Source organism: Mirounga leonina, unplaced genomic scaffold, assembly GCF_011800145.1.
Source record: "Mirounga leonina isolate KUSES-001 unplaced genomic scaffold, KU_Mleo_1.0 Mir_115, whole genome shotgun sequence".
Lineage (NCBI taxonomy): Eukaryota > Metazoa > Chordata > Mammalia > Carnivora > Phocidae > Mirounga > Mirounga leonina.
The window spans coordinates 62,026,654-62,052,517 of NW_023270268.1; the positions used below are offsets into that span (position 1 = coordinate 62,026,654).

General features: G+C 34.8%; 1 protein-coding gene across 6 annotated transcripts in view; it reads right to left on the reverse strand.

Annotated features, from left to right (window-relative positions):
- Positions 1 to 25,864, reverse strand: part of PHC3 (polyhomeotic homolog 3) — a 74,132-nt gene that overhangs the window by 18,651 nt on the left and 29,617 nt on the right. For 5 of the 6 annotated variants that reach the window (XR_004677978.1, XM_034998740.1, XM_034998725.1 and 2 more), the window contains 6 exons: positions 23,456 to 23,702; positions 16,491 to 17,362; positions 16,154 to 16,201; positions 12,043 to 12,193; positions 7,127 to 7,377; positions 3,765 to 3,924 (listed from right to left, as the gene is read on the reverse strand). Coding sequence is in view for 5 of the 6 variants with exons in the window: in XM_034998740.1 (XP_034854631.1) it covers positions 3,765 to 3,924; positions 7,127 to 7,377; positions 12,043 to 12,193; positions 16,154 to 16,201; positions 16,491 to 17,362; positions 23,456 to 23,702 (1,729 nt within the window). In the remaining variant the exon portion in view is untranslated. The remainder of the gene's footprint in view (positions 1 to 3,764; positions 3,925 to 7,126; positions 7,378 to 12,042; positions 12,194 to 16,153; positions 16,202 to 16,490; positions 17,363 to 23,455; positions 23,703 to 25,864) is intronic. The other variant, XM_034998727.1, reaches the window with a different exon arrangement.

Consider the following 25,864-nt stretch of genomic DNA (forward strand, 5'->3'; position numbering starts at 1 on the left):
TGCAAATGGATGTCAAAAGAAAGCTGGGACAGCAATCAGACAAAACAGACTTTAAAACAAAGAAGAGACAAAAGACACTATATAATAAGGGGGACAATTCAACAAGAAAATATAACAATTGTAATTATTTATGCACCCAACATGGAGCACCCAAATACATAAAATAGTTAATAACAAACATAAAGGATATAAACGACAGTGATAAAATAATAGTAAGGGACTTTAACACCCCACTTCCACTATGGACAGATCATCCAAACAGAAAATCAACAAGAAAACAATGGTTTTGAATGACACACTGGATCAGATGGATTTAACAGACATATTCAGAACATTCCATCAACCAGGTTTTTTTTTTTTTTTTTTTTTTTTAAAGATCCTATTTATTTATTTGACAGAGAGAGACAAAGCGAGAGAGGGAACACAAGCAGGGGGAGTGGGAGAGGGAGAAGCAGGCTTCCCACTGAGCAGGGAGCCCGATGTGGGGCTCGACCCCAGGACCCTAGGATCATGACCTGAGCCGAAGGCAGACGCTTAACGACTGAGCCACCCAGGCACCCCGGTTTTTTTTTTTTTTTTTAAAGATTTTATTTATTTATTTGAGACAGAGAATGAGACAGAGAGCATGAGAGAGGGGAGGGTCAGAGGGAGAAGCAGACTCCCCACTGAGCAGGGAGCCCAATGTGGGACTCGATCCTGGGACTCCAGGATCATGACCTGAGCTGAAGGCAGCCGCTTAACCGACTGAGCCACCCAGGCGCCCTCAACCAGGTTTTTTTAAATTGAAATATAATTGACATGTAATATTAAATTAGTTTCAGGTGCACAATGTAGTCATTCAGCAGTTATATTCATTATGAAATACTTGCTACAAGTGTATTACAATATTAGTCACTATATTCCCTATCCTGTACAATTTATTTTATAACTGGAAGTTTGTACCTTTTAATCTCCTTCACCAATTTCACCTATCCTCCCACCCTCTCTTCTTCGGCAACCACCAGTTTGTCCTCCGTATTTATAAGTCTGTTTCTTTCTACTGTTATTTGTTTGCTTATCTTATTTTTTAGATTCCACATATGAGTGAAATCATAGGGTATTTGTCTTTCTCAGTCTGGCTTATCTCATTTAGCATAATACCCTTTAGGTCCATCCATGTTGTCATAGATGGCAAGATTTCATCCTTTTTTATGGCTGAGAAATACTCCATTTTGTGTGTGTGTGTGTGCGTGTGTATATATATATATATGTACACGCACACACACACACACACACACCACATCTTCTTTATTCATTCATCTATTGATGATGGACACGTAGGTTGCTTCCATATCTTGGCTATTGTAAATAATGCTGCAGTAAACATAGGAGTACATATATATGTATCTTTTTAAATCAGTGTTTTCATTTTCTTTGGATAAATACCCAGAAGTGGAATTACTGGATCATATGGTACATCTTTTTTTAGTTTTCTGAGGAACCACCACACTATTCTCCAGAGTGGCTGCACCAATTTACATTCCCACCAACTGTGCATGAGAGTTCCCTTTCCTCCACATCCTCTCCAACACTTGCTCTTTCTTGTCTTTTTGCTACTAGCCATTCTGACCGGTGTGAGGTGATACTTCATTGTGGTTTTAAAACCACAGTGTGGTTTATCTCAACTGGTTTTAGAATCAGTTTTAAAGTCCCAAGTTCTTACCATCTGTACAATTCATTTAAAACTTACCACATGTTACTCCTTAGTTATCTTAAATTCACTAGTTCCTACTAGATCAAAAGCTCCTCTCAGGTTCTACTACAGTCTAACATATGCTGTATGTCTATTATATTATAAACCATGAGTATCATGACATATGCTGTGAAACTTCCTAAGTGGTTTTCCATTTTTCTCCAATGTGTACACACAATAGGGCACATTATATGTGCTTTTTAGCCTAGAACTTTCATTTATACACTTCTTGTAGTTATAGGCAAGAAAAAAAATCCCTGCAGGGCACCTGGGTGGCTCAGTCGGTTAAACATCTGACTCTTGATTTTGGCTCAGGTCATGCTCTTGGGATTGTGAGATTGAGCCGTGCATCAGGCCCCACGCCGGGCCTGGAGCCTGCTTGAGATTCTCTCTCTCCCTCTCCCTCTGCCCCAACCCCCCCCCAAAAAAAAGAAAAGAAAAGAAAAAGAAAGAAAGAAAAATCCCTGCATATTCAACTTTACTACTCATCTCAAATGAAACATTTTCTCAGATAAAATAGTAAGCATAACTAAAAGTATTTAGGAATTAAATGAAATTAAGTTCATAACAAAAGGCAAAATGTAGGCACTGCCTCAATTCTGATTTGAAAAATAACTATAAAAGGATATTTGTAACAATTTATACAATTGTAATACAACTGAGGAAATCTCAATATGAACCAGGTACTAGATGACCCCAAAGAAATTACTATTAATATTGTTTTGTGTGATATAGCATTATACTTACATAAGAAAATGTATATTTTGTAGAAATGCACAATGAACTATATACCAGTGAAATGAAATGAGGACTATGATTTTTTTAAAAAACAGAAAGGAGGAGGGAAGAAAAGAAGAGAAAGAGAGACAGGGGAATGGAGGAAGGAAAACAAAAGGGATAGATGAAGCTAGTATGGCAAAAATGATGTTTGATATTGGGCAATGTTGAGTCTGGGTGAGTGAAGATTCATTATACAATTCTAATTTATGTATGTTTGAAATTTTTCATTGTTAACATTAAAGTGAAAAAAATCAAACTGATCTCAATATAAGTTAGCAGCAAAAACCCAATTTTATACTACGTCATACTCTTTGCTGTTCAAATAAAAGGTAAACCAGGAATAGATTTCAACAGTTTATAACTTACTAACAAACAGAGATGCCTTCCTTTGAACAAACAGGAAAACCATGGGCAAAGACTATTTTGTTTATCAGCATGCTGTTTTGCTTAATTTACCAAAGTTCAGGCACATATAGTATATGCTCAATAAACATGTGAAAGTTAATTAATTTTAGATAAAATATACTAAGATATTAAGGATAATTATTTAGACACAGATGTTAACTAAAACACTACTGTAGAGCCCTGACTACACAAAATTACAGGGCCATGATCAGAATCAATAAAAAATAAATCACTTCTGCATTTATTTGTGTTTGTTTTCCTATAGTCATTTTGTGTACAACTGACTTTTCTGGAGTATTTCACTATTAGACTTAAGTCTATAAAAAAGGAATCTCTGACATTAAGAAGATTTAGTGATATTTTCCTCTTTGAACAAATTTAATCACTTCTTGATTGACAAGTACATCCTTAATACAACTGTAATACCTACCTGACATCAAACATCAGGATATGGAAAGTCTAACACCAAACAACCCAGAAGCTTTAAATTTTTAAGCAAACTCAGTAAAACAGTCACTTAGTTAAGTCTGCTTAGGAAAAAAAGAACTGGTTGCTTTGGTGCTAAAATTCTAAATTACTTTCATATATAGTGGAACTTTCCCTCCCACACTCCTTCAAAAGTCAAATTGACATTATGCAATTAAACATCAATCTTTCTATTGGAATTATTTGGCCATTAAAGGTCTGATTAGCTTTCCATTTACCTCAGTTAAATAATGCATTATATAAGAATAAAAGTGAATAGCTTCCTAGTGTGTGAAAATGTGTAGAATAAAAATCCATATCCTGTTTCAAATGGTAAAAGTCAAAGTTAATTTAAACAGTATCTTAAATAAAATCCACATACCTTCAGCAATCATGTCTTCCATCTCTGTGTCAGATGAATTATCTGCATGCTTTGTATTATTCTGTAGCTCTGGCTGAACACATACAGAATTTATCACCTGATTATCCAAAAGAGGCCTTTTTTTCACAGGCTGTTCTATTAGCAAAGATGAACGACTCACCTTCAAAGGAGACAGAGAATAAAATAATCTTTTAAAAGGCTTTTCAGAAATAACTTGGTTAAAAAACCTCTTGGAATGAATAATATCTGTACTAATTTACTTGTTCAACTGATCAGTTGAACTGATTCACTAAGTGCTTTATTCCTTCAGAAAATTTTAGGCAATCTGGACATCAACAGTTGTATTTCAAGTCATCAGCAGTGCAGATGCTTCAAAGTCTCTGTCAAATGGAACCTTTTCCTAGTTTAGGCAAGTAGTTAAAAAATGTCTTTAAAAAGCAGTAATAGGGGCACCTGGGTGGCGCAGTCAGTTAGGCACCTGACTCTTGGTTTTGGCTCAGGTCGTGATCTCAGGGTCATGAGATCAGATCAAGCCCTGCATTGGGCTCCACGCTCAGCACAGAGTCTGCCTATGACTCTCTCTCCCTCTCCCTCGACCCCTTCTCCCTACCCCCTGTGCTAGCTCAAGCTCTCTTCCTCGTTGAAATAAATAAGTCTTTTTAAAATAAAAAAATAATAAATATCAGTAATAAATTTTGATTAGCCAGTATCCTTATTTTTTTTCTGCAACAACTTTTAAGATTTAGTTTTCATGTACAAAGCTTTTTACTCGTAGGGTTGTCTCCTCAAGATAGATCACTATTGTATGTATTTTAAAGATAAGTGAACTAATGTTCTAAGTGTTTAGGTGATTTCTTTACAAAAGCAGAATGAGGATTAGAACTCGATCTCCTGACTCCTAGTTCGGCAACCTAATCCACTATAATCACAAAAACAAATGGAAAAATCCTCAAACATTAACATGAAAATCAACAACAAAATATTTGCTTATGTTCAATATACTTGGTTAAGGCATAAATACTACTTATTTTAGAAATGTTTTCAGCAAAAACAATCCAGACCAAAAATATTTACTGATTTGCGAGTGAACCTTTAGCTAATCTGAAACAGAACCTCCTTTAAGAATGCCAGTTAAGTCTCCGATATCTGCCACAGATGGTGAACGTCAGCTTATTGTAAATTTCTACATTTAACTTCAGAGAATAATCACTCATGAACTTTTAAATTTTGTTCATTTCAGTTAGTATATTTAATATACCTCACGTAAAATTTACAAAAGGTATTGCTGAAGAACTGTAATACTCAGTGCTGCTGAGAGTTTACACTTCTGTTGTGTGAATATATTTAAATAATCTTTCCAGAAGTGCTTGGCTGGCTCAGTCAGAAAAGCATGTGACTCTTGATATTGGGGTTGTGAGTTTGAGTCCCACACTGGGTGTAGAGATTACTTAAAAATAAAATCTTTAAAAATAAAAATAAAGCAAATAAATAATCTTTCCAGAAAATAATTTGGCAATATATATCATGAGCCTTATGAATACATATGTAATGTGATTCAATATCTGTACTTCAAGGAATTCGTGCTAAAGAAATTACTAAATATGGAAACCTAAAATGTCCAACAATAATGCAAGGATTACATAAATTATGGCTGTCCATAAAGTGGAGTACTATGTAACCTTTCAAAATGTTTCCAGAGTACTATTTAATCATATGAGAAAACGAAAGCTCTAAATATACTGACAGAAACAGAACTATATATATAATAATCTTGATCATATGAAACATATATGTAAAAAATACACATTGTGGTATTGCTGGGGATGATTTGCTCTGTACATTTCCCATATTTTCCATTTAAAATAATACATTATTAATTTTATAATCAGAAAAAAAAAGTTGTAATTGTCACAAGTGATTGAGTAATAGCAACGATGGGTACTACGTGCCAGGAACTGCACATTTAATTCCCACCACAACCCTCAGAGCCAAGTGTCATCTCCACCTGCCAGATGAGCAAAAATTAAGATCAAAAAGGTTGGGTGACTTAACGAAGGTTACAGTATGCAGCACAGCCAAGATCCAAACCCTGAGGAGCAGGGAAAAGAGACTATTGCTCCACTATCAGAATTCTTACAGGAGATCCAAAGTTATTTATTTATTTTTAAGATTTTATTTATTTATTTGACAGAGAAAGACACAGCAAGAGAAGGAACACAAGCAGGGGGAGTGGGAGAGGGAGAAGCAGGCCTCCCGCAGAGCAGGGAGCCCGATGCAGGGCTCGATCCCAGGACCCCGGGATCATAACCCGAGCCGACCCAAGCAGAAGGCAGACGCTTAAGACTGAGCCACCAAGGCGCCCCAGGAGATCCAAATTTAAAACACACAGTTAACTGAAGCCAAAGGCAAATGATGAGGCAATCCACTATCACAATGCAAGATTTTCCCCACCCAGGAATCTAAAATACCAGGTATAATTCAAAGGCTCTTGAAATGAATTCTTTTGTTTTCTTGTCTTAGATTTTGGCTTTGACTTCGGCCACTTGTCTTTTATTTTCTAAGGAAAAATGTTCATCTCTAGATATTAGCATAGAAATTAAGTACTGCTAGTCTCAACTTATAAGACTTTCAGTGATAGAAAAATAGCACCTCCAATGTTAAGTGAAGATTTTAAGGCATTTTAAAAATCTGACTGAAGGCTGAGATGTAAGGATGAGAAAATCTATTTGCTAATTATAAACCATCAACTGAATAACTTCAGAATTATCAGGTTGGGAAGTTATTATCTTAGGCACTCAAGTTCACAAAGTATCACGTTATATAAGAAACACCGTTTTAAAAAAAATAATGCACTTTAGGTGTCATTTCAGTCCCCTTAAAAAGAAATAAGAGGGGCACCTGGATGGCTTAGTCGGTGAAGCGTCTGCCCTGGGCTCAGGTCATGATCCCAGGGCCCTGGGAACAAGCCCCGCATCGGGCTCCCTGCTCAGCTGGGGGCCCACTTCTCCCTCTGCTCCTACCCCCTGCTCACACTCTCTCTCTCTCAAATAAATAAATAAATAAAATCTTTAAAAAGAAAAAATTTATTTCACTGGAGTAATCTTCCCATTATCTTTGTCTAAAAATTATAAAATTGATATCCTTAATAGCCTGAAATTTTTTCCTTAGTTTATATATAGCTAGCATAAAAATTCTAGAAACATATTTGGAAATATATAAATAATATGTAGAGAAATTCTAGATAAGGGATCAACAACTTTTTTGAAATAAAATTATAAGCATTTTATTAGAGAATAATACACTACAATTAAAGATAATGCTACATGAATAATTTTAAAAATACAAATTTGCTTACTACTTACAGGAAATGGCTCCAATCCCTCCTGAATCACAAAGCCTTCAATAACATGGGTTAAGATCTGTGGTTTAACAATAGCCTGTGGAGGTTTGTTTTCTATACTGGGAATGCTACTGGGCACGGATGTACTATTACTCCTCGTGGTAGCAGCAGGAAGTAAGAGTGGAGGTGGAGGAACAGAAACATGTGAAGGATCTGATGGAGATTTAATTACTGAAGCACTGACTGATGCCACAGCAGGTAATTCCACTTGCTCTGGAAAAAAAAGTCATTTTTTTATCTTTAGCATTCTGTGCAGGCAAATAAGAAAACCAAGAATAAACATTAATAACAATAACCGTCCACACCTGGTGCTTTAAAACACCATTCTAAGAACTTTATATTTAATCTCATTTAATCTTATAAGATGGAAGCTACTATTATCCCCACTTTACAGAAGGGGATAACTTGCTCAAAGTGATCATTCCAACCCTGGTTAAAAACAACTATTCCATAAGATATGAAAAGTGTTTCAGAATGTCAATTTAAGAATTATGAAAACTGTTACTTTTTTAAAAAATTTCAAGCTACACAAATATTAAATTCCCTATGTTCCTGTTTATATATTCCAGATGGCATGGGGGAAAAAGTACTTTGAAAGTATACTTAAATAAAAAAGGATCATAAAATCCAAATAAGTAGAGATTTTTAAAGGATTACACAGCATCACCTTTATTTCAAATAGTAAGGCTAATCCAAATCCATGCACAATTTTTTTTTTTTTAAACAACTCTTCAGTGACACTGTGTATGTCAATTTGGGGGAACACTTTAGTACCAGGCAACTGCAAAATACTGGATTGGATCACTGTGATCCCTCCCCTTGAAACTCTGAAGACCACAAGAAGAGAGACCCCACAGCCTATGATAGACTTTACCTACCCATATGATTGCACCAAACCTGTATTGACTGTACTAAAGTGGAAAGATGGAACCGGTTGGCAGCTAAAAATATCAGTGAGTACAGATGTCTAAGAAAAATAACAAAAAAAGAGCACATGTGTAAAGATAATACTACAACTTACTGAGCACTTACATGCCAGGTACTGTGTAAATGCCTCACATGCTGTAACTCATTTAACCCTCAAAACTAGCCCAAGAGTAGGTACTGCTGTTGTTCTCCATTTCATAGTGTGGAAACAGAAAGATAAAGTAACTTGCCCAAGGGCACACAACTAATAAAGTAATGGAGCTGGGATACTAACCCAGGGAGTCAATTCTTCAGACAGGGCTCTTAATTACTGTAGGAACTCCTCTCCACTAGTAAGAAAAGGGTTAACACCACTATCAAAGATGCTCAAAAGACAGCCCAGCTGGATAAAGAATAGGAATCCCTAAAGAATAAAAATTTCAGCTAAGAAAATAGTGTACTGATCATCTGTATAATCTCAGAAATGGAAAAGCTCTAACAATTCACTCTCAGGAATTGTGATTAATATAATAGAGCTTATCACAGCACTATTAAAAGGCATTTATTAACCTAGTTCCATCAAATAATCCACCAAGATAAACTGCACTGGAAAAACAGTTTAAAATTACACAATCCCTTATTAAAAATTAAACAAGTCAACAGAAAATGCTAGTTTGATTTCGGGAACACAGTATTGTACACATGCATTACCAAACTGAGGAACTCCAGGAAAATCCTATCCTACATACCAAATCTTCACACTTACTCCTAGAAGAAAAGGGATAAAAATTGTAAAACTCTAAAGTGGGACTGAAAGGTTTTTTTTCCTGTTTGAAGGAAAATATAAATCTATGGGGTACTGAAAAATAAAATTTTTTTTTTAAAGATTTTTTATTTATTTATTTGAGAGAGAGAGAGAGAGTGAGAGACAAGAGAGCATGAGAGGGAGGAGGGTCAGAGGGAGAAGCAGACTCCCCGCCAAGCAGGGAGCCCGATGCGGGACTCGATCCCGGGACTCCAGGATCATGACCTGAGCCGAAGGTAGTCGCTTAACCAACTGAGCCACCCAGGCGCCCTGAAAAATAAAATTTTAATGTCCCTTACAGATTTATAGATACTTTGTTACTTTAGAAATATAAAGCTAGGGCGCCTGGGTGGCTCAGTCGGTTAAGCATCTGCCTTCGACTCAGGTCATGATCCCAGGTCCTGGGATCGAACCCCGCATCGGGTTCTCTGTTCAGCGGGGAGCCTGCTTCTCCCTCTCCCTCTGCCTGCTTCTTCCCCTGTTTGTGCTCTCTGTCAAATAAATAAATAAAATCTTTAAAAAAAAAAAAAGAAAAGAAAAAGAAATATAAAGCTGCCTTGGGGCACCTGGATGGCTCAATTGGTTAGCATTTGACTCTTGGTTTTGGCTCAGATCATGATCTCAGGGTTGTGAGATCTAGCCCCATGTCAGGCTCCCAGCTCAGGGCAGTCTGCTTGAGATTATTCCCTTTCCCTTGGCCCCTCCCCCCGCCTGGCTCGTGCTCTCTCTCTAAAATAAATAAAAGCTTTAAAACACATGTGTGTGTGTGTATATATATGTGTGTGTGTGTGTGTGTATATATATATATATATAAAGTTGCATTAAGTATAATATGGTTTGTTAAGAAAATACTGCTTGGTATATGTTCTAATTAATTTTTATATTGTATGTGCCCATCTTTTAACATCCTAAGTGTTTTAAAACTAGAGCTGTTAGTGACTTTTTGAAGAAGCTAATAGCTATTACTTGCCAGTGTATAATCAGCTGTTAAAATAAAACTGAGAAACACTGATGTATTACAGTAGAACAAAAACACAATTATTACACTCTCTACATTTAAGATAACTGTGAGAGAAAACAAAACTGACAGAACTTTGCCACAGGGTACTCTCTGCCTATTCAGTCTCATTTTCTGAGCAAGATCTATGAGCTTTTCCACCTTTTTTATGGATGCTTTTCACTTTTAAAGAATTTTTAGAGATTTAGGAAAACTGAATACTGGATGGAAACAAATCCCTGTATTTTTGCAGGTCAGTTTATTTCATGATGTGATAAGAGTTATTCTAAAAATCAACTTGTGCTTGCTTTCCCCCTCATACACACAGTAATAAGTATGAAGTAGATTAGAGGAAGATTCAGAACTCTCCATTGCACTCAGACAATTTAGCCAGAGGGATTTGCTTGATAGGATCTTGCCCTGCATCCTTGAGGAAAAAAACGTGAAGATGTTCTTGTGTTCCAATATTTCAGAAGTGTTTAAATTTTCTTTGCGTTACCATTAGTAATGCTTTTTAGGTAAATTAAATCACAGTCACAATGCAAGGTTAGTATCCAATTAAACTTTTATTTCTGCCTTTAAATCAAACTCCAGGAAATCTGCAGCAACATTAAATACATTTCAGTTCAGAGAAACTACAAAGATTTAATACGATAGATGTTCCTAAATCTATCTTTTGTGGTATTATTATGAATAAACACAGGCAATACTATTAAACTTGTCTTAAATATTTTATATCATTTTATTGACTAAACATTTTCTATTTCTCAAGAGGGAGAAAATATTGGAAGAAAACTGATTTTCCCCCTTCTGTGCTTTTCAGAGATTCATAATCAGAGTAAGGGACAAAATCAGAGAGAAGGGAAGGGTTAGAGTGCTGGCACACTTGAAAAGAGAGGAAGGGCAAGGGTAGCTTTGGTAGCAAAGTCAGTGTCCTATTACAATTGGTTTCCATGTAGGTGACAGCGGGTCTTGTTTACTGTAAATAATCACCAGGGCCATGAGAAGTTCAAGAAAACTGAATACTTACAAGGAAGACTGAATCAAGATTAGGATTATCTGGGTCAAGGGTCAGCAAGCTTTCTATAAAGAGCCATACAGACTCTGCAACTGCTCTTCTTTGTCACAGTAATACAAAAGTAAAGATAATATTTGAACAAGTAAAGAAAGGCAGCTGTGTTATACAGAATTTTATTTATGGACAATGAAATTTGAATTTGGTATAATTTTCACATGGCATGAAATATTACTCTTCTTTTGATTTTTTTTTTCAACAATTTAAAAATTTTAAAACCATCCTCAGCTTGTGGGCCATGCAAAAACAGGCAGCAGGAAAGATTTAAAGGATGAGCTATAGTCTGCCAACCCCAATCTAAATAAATTATTCATAAATTTTTAAAAAATCTAACAGTCAGTAGAGCATGCAGCTCTTGATCTCGGGGTCATGAGTTCGAGCCCCACGTTTAAAGGGGAAAAAAAAGAAAAGCTTTTATTAAATAAATAAAACTAAAAATCTACATGGTCCTTAAAAAAAAGACTTAGACACTGGGCTCTAGGTCATACTAATGTTTTAGTAAAACACCCAGGATTCACAATCACTTTAATATTGTGAGGAGGAGCATAAAGATTTACTTCATCTCATGAGTAGCACTAAAGTAGTGAATAAAAATTTAAATGCTTAAGGCCAAGGATTTTTTAATCCATGTCTCTAATAAGAATTAGTGAGGTTTAATTTAAGAATTGTCTGGGAAAGAACACTTTTAAAAACATACTCAGCCTAGATCACAAGCAATTATGAGGAATGTCAGATATGACTCAGAATGCTTTGATTTCTGGAAAGCGTAACTGAAATCTTTCACTAGAACTCTGATTTATTCTAATTTTTAAGCTTAGAAATAGCTTGACAGATGAATCTGAATGGGCATATAAAATATATCTGTGCAAACCACTAAAAATTAGAAAGCTAAAGAATGTTTTTTACTTGAGTGGTTCCTCATCAACTGTTTTAATTGTTCCTCATTTAAAAAAATCTTGAATTCTACTTATATTTTGCTGCAATGACATAATAGCTTAATACCATCTCCAGTTATTAAACTTCACTAACTTTACTAAACTTTATTACTAACATTTACCTAATAGAAAATTCCCCCAAATTTAGATATTTCCTTACCTAACAAAGGATGTTCAGAAGTCAAATCTTCTCTCCCCACAGTTATAGCTGCTGGAGACAGTGTGGGTGGTGGTGGGGTTCTGTCCATCCGGACACATTCATCTGACTCTTCTCGCATTTCTTCTTCACACACATCTTCTACTTGATAAACCTGCAACGACAAACCACACTGCCTTAAAATGTTTCTAAAAATACATTTACTAAGGTGTTCCTAACTTAACTGAAAAAAAAATAAATTCTAAGTGTTTTAAATTTTAAAAAGGCAAAATGATTATTTGACAGGCTGAAAGGAAAACTTTAAAACAGCTCAAATGAGGTTTTCCATAATGCTTGACAATATTTCACTAAAAGCAAGTTGTGGATCAGTATCTAAGCTACAAATTACTAAAGTTTCAAAAAGGTGAAAGTCAAGTCAGAACGTATTTTTAATTTTGAGAATTAAAAAAAAAGTTTTGATTTTATACAAAGTAATTATTTGGGGAATTTACTATTGTTTCTATTAACTTCAACTGTCATAAATCAAAATAAATACTAGTATTTTTCACAAGCACACTAAGTAAATCTCCAAAATGACATATATCAGGAACTGCTTAAAGGATGACACCCCAGGCTCTCTTCTTTGTTATATTTATGTGAACTGAAGATTAAATTATGAAAAGTAATGTCTGAAAACATACAAAAAAGGTATGCAATTATATCTTTAATTCTTTAATCTTCTGATCTACTCAAGAATCTAATGAATTTTTATAAGCTAGTACCAGGTAAACAGAAAATATATGTCCTTGAAGTAATACACATACACACACACACACCCCTCCCTAAGCCATTTGACACATTATTTTTAGTTCTTTAATACTACTCCATACTTCTGAAGTTTTTAAGTTTTTTTTGTTTTGTTTTGTTTTGTTTTGAAGTTTTTAAGTTTTTAACAACCTTGTTATCTAATGCTAAAGAGCATACTGTAAGAAGAAAACATGGACTCAATCTGAGAAGGTACTATGTAACTAAAAATAACTTATTAATTTGTCATTAAACTTAAGGCTGTTTTCAAAGGCCACTTTTAGACTATTTTGTCATCATTATTTTACTAAAAACAAAGCCAGAAAGCAGTTCCTTTCTTTTATATAGAAAGCTTATTACTTAAATTTTCAAAAGTCATGAGTTTTTAAGATTACTTACCTAAACTGATTAATATTTCTAATAAACGTGAAAACAAAAATCTCTCAACATTCACAAAAAACTTTGTAATATCTAATACTGTATGTATTTTTAATCAAACTACTGAAAAAGTTTGATGATTTGAAGTATATAAAGTTAAATATAAAAATGGTCAAGATTATTAAAATCAGCATAAACCATGTGTTACAAAAAGGACTATCAAGTTTCATCTACAAAGGCATAAATCCAGCAACAGTGACAGAGTTTAAAAAAAAAAAACACCTAATTCTCCAAGCCTCCATTAAGAATAAAATATCTTTAAAAAAAAAAAGTCTTTTTAAAAATTTAGAAATCCTAAAAAAAAAAAAAAAATTAAGAATCGTCTAGTTACTGATGATTTTATACCAAATATAATATCCAGAACTATGATCTGATTCAACTAAGTAGACTACATTTTTAAAAGTTATTTGCTCCCAACCCTGCATCTGGAAATCTGTTTCACCAAGAGATTCCCTGCCTCATGTCTGGATCCTTACAGTACAACGATAGCTGCTAGTATCTGTTCACATAATTTTTTTTAAATGACGATAATGTCCACTACAGGGAAAGTCATCCAAAAGAAATGTCCTGGGGGTTAAAGGAGAAAAAAAACAATCTTCTAGTGAGGAGCATCTGCTGTTGTGGTGATTACCTTAATTTGGCAGTGGTAGGGATGTTGATTCAGAGGTAATTAGACAAGTATGGTTTTACCAACAAGTTCAATTGTATCTGTGTAACATTCCTTTATTAGATATTATCTTTTCTTAAAATGTCAAAATCCTCTCTTTAATATTAATGCTGTCACAGTTTTTCAAACACCTACTACAGTACCTTTTAAGGAATCAAAGTTTGATCATGCATAGAACTCCGGTTTTTAAAAAATAATGAAAGAGTTTTGAAGAGTCATAACATAAACAGCATATTCTGAAATAATCCATCAAAGAATATTATAAAATACTTGTCATTCTTTATAGGTAAGCCTAACTACACAAACTTTCTTTCAAATCTGCTATGTAAAGGTAAAATAAGTTAATAAAAGAAGTAGGCAAAAACAGATCTGTCATAGACATCTGGTACCATCAACATAAAAAAATCTAAGTGCAACAACTAAAATACTGAATAAAGCAAAGAAATAGAGGTTTTACTCACAAGATCATTAGGAGACTGTGCAACGCAATTTGTTTAGTTCATAACTACAACTATTCTAAAACTAGCAATGACTGCCAAACTTACCTCAATAAAATACATTAGTCCCATCTGTCTCCCTTTCCTAAACAAACTGTAGAACATTCATTAATTCTAAATTATCTACTCTCACATATCTTATCATACTCAATGTCAATGACAAATTTTAGTTTTATAAATGTATCTTTTATATATTTTTTAAAAATCTACATTTACTTTGACAATTCATAGTTAATCTTTTAAACTTCAAATCTCTTAAGAAGTAAATAGATATTACTATCTTTAAATATTTGAAAGAACCAGGTAATTGTGAAGAAATGTGTAATTCATGAAGAAACATGATTTGATAAAAAAAGTAAGATGTGATCAAAGATAATAAAAGAAAAACATAGTAACTTAATAAAAAGGCTATGGTACTCAAAGAAAGATAAAAGATAAGAAAAACAACATAGGAACATCTATAGCAAGTATGACCACACCAGTGACAGCAGAAAAAGTTACTATTTTCATGGGGGAAAACAAAAACTTCAAAATATGAGATAACATAAATTAAAAAAAAAAAATTTTAAGAGAGGACAGCAAGAACAAGACCTTAAATTTTTTAGCTTTCATGTCTTATTATGTTGATATTTCTATCCCAAATATATTCCTCCAAAGTTTCCCCTAACAAAAACAATTAGAAAATTAGAAGGCATACAAAGAAATTTTACTTTTTACTAATTATTAAAACCCAATTCACTGAACTAGAAAGAATATAAATTTAAATTTGATTTCTTTGAAATTACTATACACTTTGAAGCCTGTGTTTTATAATATCCATTGTAAATTCTTCAAAAATCTAAAAGAAAATAGACATGAGAATTGACTGACAAACTTATTTCTAGATGCCCATTGTTGTTTCTATCGAGTTGTTTTTTATAAAAGTAAATTAGAAGTGGAACTCAATCTCTTTATGCCTATTAACATCAATGAGGATGACAAGAATAAAGAATCTATAAATTTGCATCCTGAAAACCATTAAGGAACAGACTTTGAAACTCCTCTCCTGAGTTAATGGTTATTAATTTTTAAGTGATAAAATCTCTTCAGTGAAATCTGATATGAAACCTCCTTTGGGAAGACTGTTTTCCTCAGTTATAAATTATTAATTTGATCCTTCTGCCTAAACATTTAGAGACGTTATTTCAATTTTTATTGAAAATTATTTTACAAATTTAAGAAGTCTTTTAGAGAATGTTTTAAAGAAAAACATTCTTCAAGCTACTTTTCTTTCCTAGGCAACATGTACCAATGCTAGAGGTTTATTCTGATAAATTTCACCACAATCTCAATTATTCAAAACTTTTATTCCTCCCAATGGATTTTTTCATCTTCAGTATTCAATTCATCCACTCAGTTTTTTTAGCTTTTTAAATAAGAAATATGTAAAGTGTATATTTTCTCTACATAAATTTAAAAATCAGAAGTTTAATAATTCTAAAAGATGGGTTACAGTTAATGTTTTTTGCAAAGTTGGATTATTTCCTAGAGTAAACGTCTTTCTTACAAAATTTGATTACAAAATATAATTTTACCCCAAAATTACATCATACAAGCATACCTCCACCATGAAACTAAAGCCCCTAAAGGCCCAGGACTTAAAAATGCACACAACCAAAAAGGTTAGGTAGATAAACCATACGTTTAAGAACATACAAGCCAACAGAAGGGATCTATGAAGGATAATCACCTTAAGAGAAAAAACTTTGTGCAGATGACACTGGTTCAAATGCATTCCCTTGGGGAAAAAAAATCAACTCTGTAAAGATAGCAGATGGATTTGTTTAAATAGTAATAAAATTAACGAGGGACTTTAATAACCATCACAAATTATCAAGCATGCAACCATACTACAACAAATGGCATTTTTTTTTTCCCATACAGCATGTTTGTCAGACACTGGCAGATGGAAATTGCAAGCTTTTTAAATTCAAAGGCATTTAGATCTAGCAATGTAACATAATGTGGGAGAAAATAGTATTTACTCTCAGTTCAGTAAGAAAGTCAAAGAGCTTCCAAGGGCTTACCACTGGTGGATCAACAGGTGCTGCTGGTTGTACTTGTAGGTTTACCGCAACAGTCTGTGGAGGAGGAAGAGTCTGAAATGGCAACTGGACCAAAGCTTCTGCAGCTGGAAGCTCCTCTTCTGACACCAAAGCATTCTGCACCAAAACCTGGCCCTGGGATAGAATTTCAGGCTGCACTTGTAAAGACTGCATAGACTGCAAGGGCAGTGGTGGAATCTGAGCTGGAGGAGATGCCGACATCTGCGGAGGGGTTGCAATTGGGATTGGAGAGGACTGCAGGGTTGAATACTGCTGGTGTGATGTTGGAGACACAATCTGCTGACCTGGGGACACCAAAGCGGACTGCTGAACTGGGCCAATGTGTACAACAGGGGAAGCTGGAAGTGGAAGATGGGATGGAAGATTCAGCTGTGCTGTAGACTGCACCTGATTAGCAGTGGATTGCTGCAGGTTTGGCCCTGGCTGGAGAGCTGATGACACAAGAGGGTGTGGCTGAATAAGTGCCTGTGGATGGATAATTATAGTAGGAGACTGACTTGGTGAATGAGGCGGTGGGGGAGACACCACTACAGACTGCTGTGCTGACTGGGACTGGCTAGGAGACACTGGTAAAGGAGGGGGATGGCTCTGAATTGGTGAGCAATGCTGTGACTGGGCATTACTAGGAGTTGGAGGAAGGCCATGGTTCTGGAGTGGCATACAGTGCTGGGATGGGGGTGGGTCTTGAGTTGGATTTTGAAGTGTGATTGGCTGAATTTGCTGTTGCTGCTGCTGTAATATCAGCTGATGATGGGAAACCTTGGGAGGTGGAGAATGAAGAGGAATCTGCTGATGTTTTATTAGAGGATGAGGCTGAATTGGAGGATATGAAGCTGTGAGAGAAAAAAATGACAATTAGTATTTTTTTCCAAAAATATCCTAGAAATTTATAAATAAATCTAAAAGAGGAAAAGTTTTCACATCAGAAGGTCACAATCACCAGAAATCTATTACAAGTCTTCCCAACAAGAGTGATTTGAAAATGTAATGACAAACAACCTTTCCATGGAAAACTATAAAGATTTCATGAAATAAACGGTACTGTGATAAGCTCCAAAAAAAAAACTGCCTAAAACAATGTATTCATAAATCTGAAATATACACATGATTTATTCTTATTAAATTTTAGAGGTCATTAGAATATCTGCATTAACTTTTAACGAAGTTTATCCATCTGAATTCCTTCTTTGGGGAGAAGAGGAGTATCCCTGAACAAATACAAGATCTATAAAAATAACTTCAAAATCATAAAAATGCAATATCAAAATTCATAAAGGTCTCAAAACTTTCTAATCTATGTCTAAATAGTCTTCCAACTAACAGTCAATGTAATTATTTATAAAGCTTCCCAAATATGTTTCCAAATTTGAGCCAAGATGAAAAGTTGGTATTACTCGACCCAGGAAGAGAAAATGTTTTGTATAACAAGTTAATTCAGCTAAGCAAAACACATGTGTGAATTCTATAGCACTGTAACTAAGAAATAAAATTTCAGGGGCCATTCCAAATGCAGGAGAGCGCTAGTTTTGCTTGCAGAGAGAATGAGGCAATCAGAAGTCCATGCTGTCTAAATAAAGGATCCTATTTTACTTTTCCCCTGCCCCCACCAAAAAAGCCAACAAAAACAACAAAAAAACCCTACAGTAATCTTTAAATGACAGTATCCGTTTTTTCCACAGAAGAGTCACTCACAATAGGGATAATATATATAAGAATTAGCAAAATCAAGTAGTAAATAGTTGTTCCATTATTATGCCTCTTCTGCATACTAGTGCGTACGTTTACAGAGGGAGATGCTGGTGAAATCCTGCCTAATGAAAAATGGAAAACGGGCTTCACTAGAAGATAAACTGAAAAGATTGCTTAATATCCTACAAAGGCTATATGCATTTAAAATAGGTCTAAAGAGAGGGCAAAACTTTTTTCTTAATCTCAGAACGTTAAGATAAAGGCTATAACATCTTGCATCTATTTTTATACTTAACCAGTTAACCACATTTGTGACAAAGGCCTTATAAAAACTTGTAACAACTTTTTTTTTTAATATTCTTCCATTTGGTTGGTTATCATTTAAAATTTTGGAGATCCTTTAAGGAAATTAACATCTGATTAACATCTCAAAAGACAGGCATTTAAAAGGTTCAAAAAATACCCACAAATTGTATTTTAAAAAAAAAAAAAGAGATAGGTCTAAAATTTCACCTAACAAAGTAATTTTCACATAACTAGACTAGCACTTCAAACTCAGACTGAAAATTTTATGCCAGCACTTTGCAAATGTGTTGATAAAGACTCTCTCTATATTATAGAGCATTCAACAAAATCCTAGAATCCTAGAGTGCCTTTCCTCCAAAGGGCTCAAGGTGCTTTCACATTTCTCTCTCATTTGTTCAAGCCCACTTTAATTCAGTTTTTTAAGTTATAATTAAAATACCATATTCTTGATGTATAATGTATATCATATTTATGGCAATAAAAATTCTTTCTCAGCTCTAGTTAGTAAGCAATCTTTTTTTATATGCTAGAGCTGATAATTCAATAGTATTCAATTAATACTTTCACCTAAATTAAATTTTTCTTTGATGAGAAATCAGAGTGAGTCTACATATTTTATATTAGTCCCTAAGCCCAACTGACAATCACATCTATTAGAGAATAATTGTGAGGATATCTGAAACAATACTTCTGTATAAGAAAAGCCCTAGTGCTCTGGAGAATGATACCATGTTTGTTAATTTCTCTGATTTTAATAAACCCTTTATTATTGTCAGGATGGCCTTTATCTGGAGAATTAATGATTGGTATCATCTCTCACATATATAGAACTCTTTATATAATTACTTACAATTAAATATATTATAAATTATTAAACATATTATTTTACTAAGTAGTTACAACAACCCCATGAGGTAGACAGGGTACTACATTAATCCAATATATCACTGGAGAAGAAACTGGGCAGTTAAGTGCATTGCCTGAAATCACCTGGCTTTTGAGGGGCAGCCCTGGGTCTAAAAGAACCCAAAGTACTAGATGAGTCTGGGTTCCTATTATGGACTGAATGTTTGAGTCCCCAAAAATGTGTATGTTGAAACCCTAACCCTAACGTGACTATATGGTAATGGGGCCTCTACGGAAGTAATTAAGGTGAAATGAGGTCAGAAGGGTGGGGCCCTTACAAGAAGACATATCAGAAAGCTCGCTATCCTCTCCCTCCTGGTACTCAGATAAAAGGCCATGTGAGGACACAGGAAGAAGGCAGCCATCTGCAAGCCTCGAAAAGAGCTCCCACCAAAAACCAAACACTGCCAGACCTTGATCTTGGGTTTTTCAGCCTCCAGAACTGTGAGAAAATAATGTTCTACTGTTTAAGCCACCTATCTATGATATCCTTTATGGCAGCCTGAGGAGACTAGCATAGGCTTTTCACTACATATTAATGTCTACAGAAAGTGGTACATATTTTTTTCCAACTAATGTCATAAAAGCTCTAAAAACTGCTATAAAAACTTGAACTCGGATACAGTTCATAATTTCCAGTCATATGGTTAAAACTCACCTTTATTTTATATATTAAAAATAGATTAACTATCAAGTGAGAGCTACACATTCAAGAAGAAATGAAGAAAACCAAATGATTTTAGCACCTTAGAAATAAATTTAAGGAAACAATAACCATATCCATTATAATAATTATTAGTCTCTACTACAGAACACCAGTAAATTTTTTCATATTTGAAAGCGACCTATATACATAGGCATTTTTCTAACTAAAGAACAGGATAAATTACCAAGAATCTCAAAAAAAAAAAAAAAAAAAAGAAAGAAAGAAGAAGAAGAAAAACAATTTAGCTTCAGGCTTTTTCTGCTCTCAACAAGAGCAGAAAAACTAAGAGTAGAGAAATCCAGCTATTGCCTAGCCAGAAGATACAAACTGCTTTGAATAACTGCAGTGTAAAGCTTGAGTGAATTTATAAGTTTGGTTAACTGCAAAGGTTTTTGTGGCTTAGGGTATTTCATCTGGTTTTATTTCTGATCAACACCACATGGGAAACCAGAGTTTGGTTAATACACTTAAGAGATCTAAATCTGGAATTGCAATCATCCTTAGAGTCTGATAGTTTTAGCTTACTGGTCTCCTCCATACCTACATAAAATATTGGCCATCAGAGGAAGGCAACAATAGAGATCCTATCACACTATCAATGAAAGAAAAGGGGAAGAGTAATTGTCAACTTAGAACCAGGTACTGGGAGTTCAGGAGAACTGAAAATCTAAAAGTAGATCTCCTTGCTTGAACTAACCCTACAAGACGTCCTAGCTTTATCTGAAGGTAGCATTCTCTTTGGAAGGAAATTAACGTACCCTCCATTATAATCTATCAAAACTATAAAAATCACTAAAAATTGTCCCAAGCAGTCATGTCAAGTGCAGTGGGTCATTACTGCTCCACAATGACTCCTATCAAAACTGGCCAGAGGCTGGTTTGAGGCTGAAAATACTCTGGACAGTACAGTACAAAAATCCTGTTATGAAGCCATACAGAGAGCAGGACCTAGGCACACAGATGTTTACAAAAAAGAATTCACATCACACTACACTATGAATGGATTTATTAATTTATACATTACAACAAAGCCTGAACTTATCTAAAGATTCAGATTTAAAAACTTCAAGCAGTGATACCCAATGAGTTTGAATGAAAGAAATTGTGCTGTGATTTCCAAAATTCAAATGGAAACATAGATCAACTATTAATCCACCAAATATTTACTGGCCTCCTGTTGCAAATAAGTACATATAAGGCACAACTTAGTGCTGTCTAGATAAAAGGATGAAAAGGTGAAAGTGAAAAAGGATTAAAGGAGTTAATAACTGTAAAGTACCTGACACATAAGTGTTCATTATTATTATCCTACTCTCAAAGAACTTACTATACAGTAGAAAAGCTAAGATCACTAAGTATATAAATAACTACAAAAGAAAAAGAACCACAAAGTATAAAAACACTATACAAGTTCAAAGTGATGAGAGATTTCTAACTAGGGGACTCAAACAATTCCAAGACAATGAGATTGGGTACTACAGAGAATGCAAGCAATATCAGCACAGAGGAAACATGCAAGAGAAACAGGTTTAGGTGGAGAAAAAACAGACTTCAGTAGTATAAAATGAATCTTTAAAAAGCAATACAGAGTTATAAAAAGACAGAAAGAAGGTGCTTACTTGATAAAGTTGAATCAAGGGAGGATTTTTTTTTTAATGAAACATATGTGGTGTCTAGCCCAGTGCATGACACACACACATACTTTCAATAAACAGCAGTTGGACTGGAATAAAAACGTAGGCAGATATATTACAAATAGAAGAGATCCAAGTATGCTTGAGAAGCAAAGGAAAGGATCCAGCATGAGGGAGACAAAAGATGCTGTAACAACTACAGAAGGTTAGGAGCTGGTAAAAAAAAAGATGCAATCAATGACACAAGCAGTGTAAACTTTAAAGTAGAAAACGAGTAACTCCTTATCTTATTAGAAGTAAAGAAAGCTCAACACTGAGTAACTGTGAGATGAACAGAATGGGTGGTAAGGAAACTCACTCTGGATGGCCCCAACATTTTCAGCATGAAAACCATGAAGCAGAGGATCTTGTGTATAGCAGAGGGAGCACATGTGGGAATCAAAGGTGGAGGTGAATGAAAATGACTTAGCTGATTGCCTGACATCTTTCTCTCAGAGATGAAATCAGAGATGGAAAAAAAGCAACATGGTAAGAAAAATAATTATACAAAATCCTTATTTTTGGAAAGTGGTAAACTCCACTCACTAATGACAACAAAAATATACATGTTTTTCTTAAGAGCTTTTAGTTCTGTTCCACTAAAGCATATTAAATAAACTACAGTCAAACTTTTTTTTTTTTTTAAACTAAAAGGTTTTACAAGAAACAAGTGTTGACGAGGATGTGGAGAAAAAGGAACCCTATGGCACAGTTGGTGGGAATGCAAACTGGTGCAGCCACTGAGGTAAACAGTATAGAGATTCCTCAAAAAATTAAAAATAGAACTATCCTACAATCCAGTAATCACACTACTGGGTATTTACCCAAAGGATATGAAAACACTAATTTGAAAGGATATATCCATCACTGTTTACTGCAGCATTATTTACAACAGCCAAATTATGGAAGCAGCCATGTCCATCAACAGATGAATGGATAAAGAAGATGTGATACACACACACACTGAAATATTATTCAGCCATACAAAAGAATGAAATCCTGCTATTTGCAACAATATAGATAGAGCTAGAGAGTATAATGCTAAGTGAAATAAGTCAGAGAAAGATAAATACCATACGACTTCACTCATGTGTGGAATTTAACAAACAAATGAACAAAGAAAAAAAAATAGAGACAAACTAAAAAACAGACTCTCAACTATAGAGAATAAGCAGATGGTTACCAGAGAGGATTGGATTGGGGGGAACGGGTGAAATAGGTGATGGGGATTAAGAGTACACTTTTCTTGATAAGCAGGGAGTAATATACAGAAGTGTTGAATCACTATACTGTACACCTGAAACTAATATAACACTGTACGTTAACTATACAGGAGTTAAACTTTTTTTTAATTAAGTAAATAAAAAATAAAAGCTATTGGTTTTACCAATACAATGGAAGACCAGCACATAATGAAGATGTTAATCAAATGTCAATTAACCAAAAAAATTTATATTATCTGTTTTAGCTGTTGGGCTCTTTTGATTTCTCTTTTTTCAAGCTACAATACTGATTTTTTTTTAACTCATGAAACTCACATTAAAAAATTTTTAGAAGTGTTGTTCTTGTTCAAGTAATAGACATCTTCTGTTTTGCTCTGCCTGTTAATAAAGTGAATGCAACTATTTTCAACAAGTTTATCCCACCTGGTGCTATTAACTGGTGAATACTTGATGTCCGGGTGACAGCTGTGCTTCGTGATTCCAGACTTGGACTTTCTCCCTTCTTATTACTTTCTGGAGAAGGATCTCGTTGGCTGATTTTAGAACTGGTCACTGTTGTTTTGTTATGACAAATTGTCAATGACTGAGTTTGACTAGTGCTTTTTGGCGGACCATTCTGTGAGCTAGATAATACACCCAACTTCTGGCTGCGTAATGTTAAATTCTGAACCTAAGAACCACACAACAAAAAATAAGGATGAAACAGATGGTATTAACTGAGATGTGATAATCATTACCATTATAACAACAATGACAATACATTTATATTGTTTTTTTACACATCAAGTTCCAAGCACTTGAAACGACTGATTCATTCCAAAAGAAAGGGGAGTTATTATTCTAAGTAATCATATTAAGTAAAAATTTTTTAAAAAGACATTAAGGGAATCATTAAGAACAAAATGAAAACAGTATATATACATATTAAATGAACTATGAATATGAGGAAATCACTCTGCAACATACTGCATTTTGAAGTTACCAGCTCAGAGACAGCCAAAGGGAAGGAGAGAAAAGGGTACTCCAGATAAAAAGGAAAACCTGAGCAAAGCCTCAGAGGCAGAAGAGCCCAGGATGCATTAGGGAAGGAGCAATTCCTTCAACTCTGCTCTGACTTCTCCAGGCCAGGACTGTGAAACATTGAAGGTTGCTAGTCCTTTATACTCTTGTGAGAAGTTACTACATACAGTTAGGAGTATGCATATACAATACTGTCATCCTCATAAAGATCAGAAAGAGAACTGCAAAAAAAAAAAAAGCTACCCATTCTACAGAGATTATAAGGGAATACTCATCTTGTACATTAGAAAACTCATTCATCAAATCACCTACCCATTATGATAATTATGAAAAGCATTTCCTATCAACTCCTTTTTAAAATCCTGTTGTTATGGAATACTCACTTGGCTTTGAGAACTAGATCTGATGAACTGAAAAGACTGTGCATGGCCTTGAAATGGCTTACGTCATGGCTCCTGTCTACACCTGGGGCTATTCTAAACATACCACCAGTCCGGTGGTGGCAAGATCATCCCAATGACTTTCACCTGAGGTTTATAACATTCCCAAACGGCAAGGCAGAAAATGCCTCTCCAATAGCTGCCTGACCTTTTACCTATCTGGAAATGAATGTATTAAATACATTTATGCTAGCACTAACCCTGAGAAAGAAACTGAAGCAAAAGATTCTAAAGTGACAAAGCAAATGAGATACTGCTGCTTAATAAACATTCTTCAGTTTTCATGTGTGTTCTGCCTCTACACCTGTTATCATTAACTGATACTCACAGGCTAAACCTTCTCTTCCAAAGTGCCAAATGCAGTGGGTAGCCAACAGCAGGTGCTAAACAAATTTTCACTTCAGATCAGTTGAGGCTTGATCAGACTATTCTAAGCTACTGAAAGAATTTTCTGAGACCATATGGAGCATCTTCTCGGATTTTTGTCAAATATTTCATAGCAATGTAGGTGGACTAATAATTGTTGTATTACTGAAATTTAATACAAACATAAAATGTGCTAAAATCCAGGTTTCTCAGCTAGCCACTCAAAGCCCTCCACAGTCAAGGCCCAAACCACCTCAAGCCCCATCTTCCACTACTTCAATCCACAATATTCACATTCTAGCCAAACTGTTCTGCTCACCCTTCTCCAAACACAACTTATACTTCCTCCATTTAGAGCCCTTGCTCAAGTTTCTCTTGCCTAAAATGCCATTTTTCCTTATAGCTGTCTCCTGAAGCCCAATCCTTTCTTCAAGGCCCAGTAAAAATCCCACTCTCTCCCAGAGAAACCTCTCCAAAGTCCCTGGTTAGAAATAATTTCTCCTCGGGCGCCTGGGTGGCTCAGTTGGTTAAGCGACTGCCTTCGGCTCAGGTCATGATCCCGGAGTCCTGGGATCGAGTCCCACATCGGGCTCCCAGCTCGGCGGGGAGCCTGCTTCTCCCTCTGACCCTATCCCCTCTCATGCTGTTTCCCTCTCTCCCTCTCTCTCTCAAATAAATAAATAAATAAAATCTTTAAAAAAAAAAAAAAAGAAAAAAGAAATAATTTCTCCTCCCCTCTACAATGCCTTTCCCACAGAATTTGGATCATACTGGCCTACAGCACTGACAAATGTCTAGCTTATTTTAGAATTACTAATGTGTCTGTGAAATGCTGAGACACTTGCTGGCAGACTCTCATCCCTGACATTCATTTTTGTACTCCCCACAGTTGAGTGCTACAGACATAACAGAAACTCCACAAGTCTGAGATATTCTATTTCTAATTTTAAAATATATATTAATTTTTTTTGCTAAGTGTTTAGTTCTATTTATGGTTCTTTTTAGG